Here is an 8,971-nt window from a genome sequence, read left to right as displayed (position 1 = left end):
AATAAGTAAAACAAATCAAAATCTCATCGAGATAAATATCATCGATACATGATTAGTAACACATAATACAAGAGCCGATGATCTTTTAAAATAATTTCTCTACCTCCACAAAGGCAGAGATAAGGTTTGCGTACATGATGAAATTGCCACCATAATGAGAAGTCCTCAACTAGAAGAAAATCAAGGGAATTAGAAGGGGCTTGATTCACGGAACAACAGACTATGTCACATAATTAAAAGTTAACAATAATTTAAAGAGCAAGATGTACTATGAAAAAAAAAATCCAATTACTTGGCTGAAATTCCATTCTATTCACATAGCTGAAAGGGGCAACCTAGAACCCAGAGGACTAAGAGAAATAACCGAATAATTGCTATGATCTACAAAACTAGAATATTTCGCATAAACTGCACATATATTTCACATAATTGAGCTGCCACTCTACAAATAAGATACACTAATCATTCTCTCCTCCACACCCATCATCGCGTTGCCTTCCTTGACCATGGATTAAAACAACATGGTCGGTACACAGAATCATCAGCTACTAAATCTCATTATACAGTTAGGATACAATCCCTTCAGTCGCGTCTTGCTTATCTGATACATATGTTGGGGTGGCTGCAACTGACACATCTAGAAGATCTATCCTCTAGATCGCTGAACAATAGACACTAGATTGTGAGTAACCAATGAAAGCTTGCTTAATTGAACTTAAAATCGAACAGAAACAAGGTTCAAATATGAAGTATCATCACTCAATACCAGATTCAGCTTCAGCTAAGATGGACTCATTCTCTTCCAGCAAGTAGTCACAAATCTCTAGAAGCTGATCCGCAAGGGGAGGAATACCTGGGTTGCGCCCATCATTGTACAAATGTGCATTGATAGTGATCTGTGCCACATCATGCCTGAATTGCCCACGGTTTTTATATTCCAGTTTCCTGGCTTTCTCTTTGATGGTAGATAGGTCCATAGGGCGCTTTACATACTTGTGATAATCTGGAGCTTCCTTTCGGGTCACTGGCTTCAAGAAGAGGTATGATACGTTCACATTGTTCTTCAGTGTATCAACAATTTCTTCTAAAATATTTGACAAACCAACCTTCAAACAAATTCAACCACATCTCAGTTAAATGAAAAAACTACTGTACTACTGTCCCTTGGTATTATAAAAGAAGTAAGCAACTCTTAGAATGAACAGATCAAATAAGATCAGAGGTCTCTTGCTAAAATCTTGCAGTTCTACTTCTAACTGCAGCTAATTGACCAATAATGACAGAATTATGCATACAGAAAATGTATATTGCTTAAGATGTGACAATCAGCCGTATCAGAAAAACCAGACCAGCCAGTATGTTATTGTTTGACTAAATGATTGTGTCAAACAACACTTACTAGAGTAGATATTCCTATAGAGTAAGTAGACCTTTATCTTATTACCTTTCTATTTCACATACAAGGAGGCATGAGTCTCAGTTTTTCGAAAAAGAAAACTAACCAGAAACTTCCACCCACCATGACAGTAGCTAGACGAGTATTCTCTTACCCAGTACTACACACTTCTTATTGGAAAATTCTATGAACACCGCCATGCAACCAAATTAGCCAACAAGAACATGAGAGAAAGGTCAGTTAGACCATTTGGACATAACACAAAATGCAATAAGGATTATATGATCTAGATCTGTGGCATCTGTGGCTATAGTAACGGATGATCTAGATCTGTGGCATCTGTGGACATAGTAATTGACTATCACTATTATTACCTGCAGAAGATGAGACAAAAACAAGCATAATAGATTTAGTTACCTCTCCCCCTCTTCGGCGCTTTGTTGGTGGTGCATGCTCTTTAGCATGCCTTCCGGACTCGAAAGTTTGTCTCCGCTTCACCGATCTGTCTCGATCTGGTATCCTTCTGTCGTTTCTTCTGGGAAGAAAATCATCCAAGTAATCATCTCTTATTTCAGTCTTCTTCTTTTTCTTCTTTTTTTCTTTAAGACGTTCTTCTTCCTCCCTTTCTCTTCTTATGGCGTCTTGATAGCTTTCAATCGCCGCTAATTTCTCTTGTTCTTCTAATGCCTTCTGTCGCTCATATATCTTGGCTCTTTCTTCTCTCTGTCTGACAGCAATTCTCCTCCTCTCCTCTTCTTCCCATAATCGTTTATCATCCATTTTTTTCCTTCCTAAAGTCTCTTCATATAAGTATTCCCTCTCTTGCTGCCCCATGTACGACAATTCGTTGATTTTCTTTGTCTTCCTGTACTCCATGCCACTGCTTCCATCCAGGAAGCCTTCATCCACACTTGTTGAGTCCTTGAGTTGCTTAATTACAATTTTCTTGCTGCGATGCGACTCTGCAGTCTCCATTGGTGGCCTTACCAGAATGGAAGGCTTGTAAGCTTCAATGGAATCATCCTCGGCTCTCATCTTATTTGAAAACTTAATTTTATTAAATTTTATGGGGGGTGGTAAAGTTCCAATTTCAGCATCCGAAGTCACTGGTATGTCAGAATTAAGTGAGGTCGCAGGAGTAGGTTTATCAGGAAGTTTGTCGGTTGAAGCACATTTGACCTTCAGAACTTTGGCCTTTGAACTGGAATTATCATCCTCATGAACGTCGACCATCAGATTCTTGGTTCCACTTTTTTGGATGACTTTCTTTGAGAAGATCTGGGACGGATCCAAGAGATCAATAGAACCCATAGATTTTCCTGTAGTCTTTTCCAGATCAGTGCTTTCTGCTCGTGCCTCCACATCTTCCCCATACTTGGGACAATTCTTGTTAGTTCTCATGTGACCAAGCTGTATGATAAGACCAGTCAATTGATTAACCTTCATAACTTTTTTGCAAAGAAAAGATGATTTTTCAAATATAACCACAAACCTGACCACAGGCTCCACAGACAAAACTGTCTCTTGCTGACTTCTTCTCTTTCATGGGCTGTGTCCAAGGAGGAGTATCACATCAGTCACGCATCTTATAAGAACCAATAAACACTGGGAAAGGATAGATTCTAATTCAAAATATGCAGCTAAATGCTGTAGATAACTATGTAGGGACATTTACCTTTATTCCCTCCCCTAGTATTTTAACTTTCTTATTAAACAATCCAGAGTCCAGAATATCAAACTTTTTCTTGGGTTTCACCTTGCTAGATGGGGTTCTTTTAGTAGCAAACCCTTCAGCCTGCAGCTAAAAAGAAAATCAGAGAACTGTGTCACCTGGTCAGCATATTAATTACATGCCTACAATGTCCTATTTTTATTGATAAAGCACAATACAATTACTGAGGAAGAAAGGGAAACAACCTCCTTCTGATCTCCAATGAAATCCAACACATTTAGCCCATCAGACTTTATGCTTGGCTTGGCAAATATCTGAGGTTTTTTGCCCCTATCAGTGCTTTCAGTACTAAACCTGTATCTTATATCTGGCATGAAACCAACTTGTTCGCCCATGGCTTTGTCTTTTTTTTTCTTCTTCCGATCAGCTTCATCATCTGCAAGATAGTAGTTGAATATAAACAATATATCAAATAAAAACATATTTTAAAATAAGCTGCACTTGCTGGCAGGCAACACATAACATGGTTTCTACCATGAAGAAAGATGTTGTGTAAGATTATTCTATTGAAGAAGAGAGTTACAATCCACCTTAAAGAAAATTTGCTGTCTTATACCTATAAAAGGGAGTAGGCAGTTTTCTTATGTGCACTTTGGATCAATTTATATATCAACCTCTATTTGGTAATATTTCCTACGATCTTCTTAACCAAAGCTAATCCCGAGTTGGTGAGAGTTTCAAGGACAAGATGCAACTTAACTTGTCAAGGCTTCTACAAAATTTTAAACAGTACTCAACTCTAAGCCAGGAGTAACATTGTTGCTTCATTTGTGAACTTCACGTGAAAAAGGATTTTAGTATTGACCATGCTGAGACATATCAACAAAGAACCCAATTCTTGACAATACAAATTCCATCTCATAGGCATGAAGAGATACATCATACTCCACCATCTTTACCCTACTCAACCAGTAGCAGCATAAGGACTCCCCTAATATATTTTATACTCCTCAAAAATTCCTCCAACTAAATCTCCATTTTCCAGGAGAAATAGAAAGTAACCTTGAGGTGGCACCAAATTCTGAATTTTTCAATCTTGCAAATTATAGCATCAAGACAACAAGGATGGACTAGAAACAACATATAATAAATATATACATATATACATGTTCTATACCATCCATGAGCATGCGGCATAATTCTGCAGCTTCAGCTGCCTCATCCTCGATCTCCTCTTCCACCTGAGCCTGAAAGGGGCGTCTTCTCATCTTGAGTCCTTTGACTCCATCAGCATTATCATGTTTGGGCTCATGACTACCCTCCTCACCATCCTCGAAGTCCTCTGCGTCAAGAAGATTTTCCAAGTCACCAGCAAATGAGTCCAGGTCACTGTTCACTTCAGAGTCACTCTCATTTTCTTCACCATCAACTGCACTAAGATTTTGGACTTGTCGGTCCCAGATTTCCTGACATTTTTCTCTTGTTTGCTGCTGCAGCTGCAAAAAGGACATACGCTGGCCACGAGCATATTTGCTTATAGTAGTTGGATCAACTTTCACACCGGATGCAGCTTGCTCGCTAGAAAGCTTGCGAATCATAGCAATTCGGTGCCACCTTGTTAGTTTAGCAATCTGCTCCTCTGGAACATTAAACTTGAGAAGAACCTAAAATGTAGGGAAATACACTTTTGATTGAGCAACACATACTTGTGAATTGATAGGATAAAACCCATTGGGCTACTCATCCATAAACCACATTCGACTAGGCACAAGATAAAAAAAAGAGAAGGAGAAATGGGGTTCAATCTGGACATGAGCACATCAGAGCATAGGACAAACAATCAACTACTCACACACCCATCAACTAGGCTGTAAAGTGTAAACTAAATAAAAACATTTCCCACACAACAATTTTGTTCTGAATCAGCTTTCATAAGGGGTATATTCATTCAGGTTACAAGATGTAAATCAGGGGAATTTCTTTTCCTTGCAACTTGCCACAACATAGAATAGTAGAAAAGAAGAAACAGTCGGTCCAGATTGATAACACTTAGTTGACATATATGGCAATGGAAACATATGTATGATATAAAAGCCAATTTAGCTTTTAACCAACCGCATTTTGATGCCAAGTAAGTCAAGAAGCTGGAAATTTTTAAAATCCAATCCTAATACTATCCCGATCTACTCACCTCGCGTGCAGCTTCCATGCTCAGTCTTCGTAGGTCTGCATCAGTGCCTGTTACTGTAGACCCCTTGGCAACAACTGTTTTTTTCTTGGAGATAGCATTTGGTATTGGTGCCTTAGGAGTGGTGCGAACATAACTGAACCCTAATCCCCGACCAGATGGATCACCGACACCAGTAATTTCCAGACGCTCAATATTTTCTCTGTCCTACAGAAAAGTATCAAGAAAGATCAAGTTTCAGGACTAGCAAGAATGTTATGAATTGCAGAAAACAATATGTATGCCTATCTCACAGCACTAACTGGATGAAACAGTAGATGTTACAATAGGAATACTTATTATACTTTTTAATGATAAAAGGAAGGTTCCTTGTACTCTATCAAGGCAACAGAAAGTTCTGAATTACTTAAAGACATCAAGGCTGCCATGTCAATGCATCTCTGATGACCAGATAAAAGGTTAAGAAGGTAACAGAAGTGGCCATACAAGAACAAGAATGACCAAACTTAGTTTCTGAGAAATATTACAGAATTCCGAATTTTATTGGAATGTGCTTTCTAATACCACCCATTCCTGGAATACACAATACAAAAAGAGACGAACATTTTGTTGAAACTAGATTACAAAGATAAATTATTTAACTATGATCTACCTGGTTTGTACAGGCAACAAAGTTGCTACTCAAGTTCCAAGGTGTGATTTGAAGTTCCCTTTCAATATGTGATGCAGCAGCTAAAGCAATTGCTTCATCTGGGAGCTGGTTCATTGCAGCTGATAGACCTGTAGGATGAGTAAGTCGCGTAATACCTAGGCGCTTAAGCCTATACAGGCCAGCTTGCATGCTTTCATATGCACATACCTGAATCAAATGACAAGCACGAAACAAAGAATTTCTGATAAATGGTTGAAACCCAAATAACAGTCAACGTGAAACGGTAGAGAAGAAGAGACCATATTGGGGCAATATCAGTATAGCGAAAAACATTACTACATTCTCGGAAAATAACATTAATCCCAGTATGCACCAAGGTCAAAAACTTTCTGAAGTCACAATCTCAACCCACTTTGATGGATTTGAAAATGAAAGGGGATGAATTTTAAATTTCTTATTGCAACAGAGTCCAGCAATTTGAACTACTCAAAAAGAAAAACAACTTACACCATTCTTGATGAATTATCTTCTAGGTCTTTAATGAATGCTTGGTTTATGTTATGGAAGAAAGACATGTATATGTGATATTAGATATTACCTAGTGCTAGTTATATATGAAATAAACTAAAGATATAGCATTCTTATAGACTAGAAGTCCTTCTGGCCCCTTGTGACTATGAATTGAGCAGGGAGCAGCATGATTTAGGTCTTATGTATTATATTAAATCTAGTTTAGTGTACGTTGTTTTGCCGTGTAGCTTAGTGACTATTGTTAAAGTAACATTTAAAAATAATAATTTTTAATATAGTTCACATAAGGAAAGATTTAAGAACCAGAATTTTAGTCAATTTTTAAGTACCAAATATTAGGAGTTCTTACTGATTACAAATATGTTAACATTTAATACCTATAAATTTAATTAATTTTGAAGTCCTAAACATTAGGATTTTAATTAAACGAATATTATTTGAGGAAAATAGTAATGACAATTTTATCTATAGTAGAGTCTTTTAATGAAGGGCAAAAAGTTCAATCAACATTTCTAAGTTCCTTCATGCTTTTAATATAATTCTGTTAAAGAATGCTATAGACAGCTTGGAAACCAAGATCAGGTTATTGACTCGTGGCCCAGGAAATCGATTTGGAGGACACTACCTACTAAGATCATGTGCTTCAGTTGGTTAGCCCCCATTAACGCCAGCTGTACTATAGATCACCTAAAAAGGGAAGGATATCACTACTGGTAAACAGATGCCATCTTTGCAATTGTCAGAAGGAAACAGTCAACCAACTTTTCCTGCATTGTCCAGAAGCTTTTGGCCTTTGGAGCTTGTTTTTCAGCATTTTGGATTAATATGGGTACTGCCTCAGAATCCGAGAGAGGCATATGTGAGTTGGAGTCCTCGGAAAATTGATAAGACCATCAAGAAGACCTGGTTGATGATGTCTGCTGCTAATTTTTGGAGCCTTTGGACAGAGAATAACAGAAAATTTTTTGATGGCATTTCAACTCCAAGCCATTCTCTTCAGCTAAACGTTTAGATCTCTTTTGTTGGACAACGTTGTTCCCAGTAACTAATTCAGCATAGCTTTTGGATTTTATTAGCACTTTAGTTCTTTATTGAGACATTGTATATGGGGCAAACAGTGTTCTCCTACTCTTTTGTTCTTTGGTAACTAGCCTCCAGTGACTTTGCATCCTTTGAAACATTACTTCATCAAAAGATATACTATATATTATAGATGAAGACGTCTAAATTTAAATGCACATCTGAAGATTAAGCCTCCTCCCAATACCAAATGTGCTAAAGTGGAAAACTCCATCATAATCGAAAGATGAAGCTTTAAGAAAGTGTTATTTGTATCCCAAGTTATTTTGACAAGCGCACAATATCTCTTAATGCATCAATTAAAGAATATTTTTAAATTGGAGGGAGGGAGATCTTTTCAGGGGGGATGGAGGAGATGAAAGAGAAATTTAAAACAAGGATCTTTTGAAAGAACTCACACTTTCCGGCGAAACTAGTCTCCTCAATTCCTCCTCGGATGGTATCCGAAAATTGAACCTCATAACCCATTGGAACTGTCCATTTGATCTTCTCTGCATCATGTCAGCACCCAAGTAACTTACGACAGACACATAAGGGGAAGGAGCACACAGAATGCGACAAAGACGAGTTCGAATAAATTATTTCCCTCTAATGCCTGTACTAAGAATTTACCCAGGAATCGAATGATGTTCACAAAAGTACCTGCAAATCAGCACAATGTTTGAGTCTTTTCCTAAGAAAGGCCTCTGACAAGCTAGGGAACTGTGCAGACAGCTCATCCGCACGGATGGAAGGACGGGAACCGCGCTTTTCAATAGCACGAAATTCACGATACATATACACCAATAGTCTGTTCATTATGTAGGTCTGAACACCTTTTGATCCAGGAGAGATTACCTCCATGTGAGGCTCCTTCAAAGATACAGGGAAAGGCAGATTAAACAAGGAAATAGATCCATCACATATTCATACAGAAGCAACAACAAACAGATATTAGTCATAAATTATTCATGATAGATCATCCTCTTCAAGCATAAGATTCTAATAGCTATAGCATGCTTGCACATTAAAGAAACTTGGTTATCCTCTTCAGGTATAAGCATCGACATAGCTATAGCATGTTGCACATTACAGAAGCATGTGTTAGCATACTGCACAAAGAAAAATCCAATATTTAATAGGATAGCAAAATCTAGAGGACAAAGTGAATTGTCCACTATTGCAAATTTTGCAACGATAGTTGAAAGTTAATTGGGTTTATAGCGAGAATGCGCACCAATATACCTCCATGACCAATAAGTAGAAAAATCCAAAGATAATGTAGTTAACCACAACTAATGCAAAGCAAACTCTACTTCCTCCAGGAATAAAAAATGAAAAAAAAGCATATGAATTGAATAAATTATGTAGCTTCGAATCCATTTCCTTCACGAATTCCGGATCATCCAATTTTAGCTTATTTATTTCAGATCTGTCAAACTACAATCAGATACTCCACCATCCAGGGCCTGG

General features: G+C 37.7%; 1 protein-coding gene across 3 annotated transcripts in view; it reads right to left on the bottom strand.

Annotated features, from left to right (window-relative positions):
- Positions 1 to 230: 230 nt before the first annotated feature.
- The window catches only part of LOC107025862 (transcription initiation factor TFIID subunit 1), a 31,132-nt gene continuing 22,391 nt past the window's right edge, over positions 231 to 8,971 (bottom strand). Inside the window, exons 13-23 of one of the 3 annotated variants that reach the window (XM_015226632.2) lie at positions 8,162 to 8,371; positions 7,918 to 8,010; positions 5,909 to 6,115; positions 5,260 to 5,463; positions 4,246 to 4,732; positions 3,314 to 3,504; positions 3,072 to 3,197; positions 2,889 to 2,945; positions 1,814 to 2,806; positions 767 to 1,106; positions 231 to 661 (exon numbers count right to left, since the gene is read on the bottom strand). In XM_015226632.2, coding sequence (XP_015082118.1) covers positions 654 to 661; positions 767 to 1,106; positions 1,814 to 2,806; positions 2,889 to 2,945; positions 3,072 to 3,197; positions 3,314 to 3,504; positions 4,246 to 4,732; positions 5,260 to 5,463; positions 5,909 to 6,115; positions 7,918 to 8,010; positions 8,162 to 8,371 — 2,916 coding nt within the window. In that variant the 3' untranslated portion in view covers positions 231 to 653. Of the gene's footprint in view, positions 1,107 to 1,813; positions 2,807 to 2,888; positions 2,946 to 3,071; positions 3,198 to 3,313; positions 3,505 to 4,245; positions 4,733 to 5,259; positions 5,464 to 5,908; positions 6,116 to 7,917; positions 8,011 to 8,161; positions 8,372 to 8,971 lie in introns of all 3 variants that reach the window. The other 2 variants (XM_015226631.2, XM_027918605.1) reach the window with 2 other exon arrangements.

Source organism: Solanum pennellii, chromosome 7, assembly GCF_001406875.1.
Source record: "Solanum pennellii chromosome 7, SPENNV200".
Classification (NCBI taxonomy): Eukaryota; Viridiplantae; Streptophyta; class Magnoliopsida; order Solanales; family Solanaceae; genus Solanum; species Solanum pennellii.
This window is presented reverse-complemented; position numbering and strand designations above follow the sequence as displayed.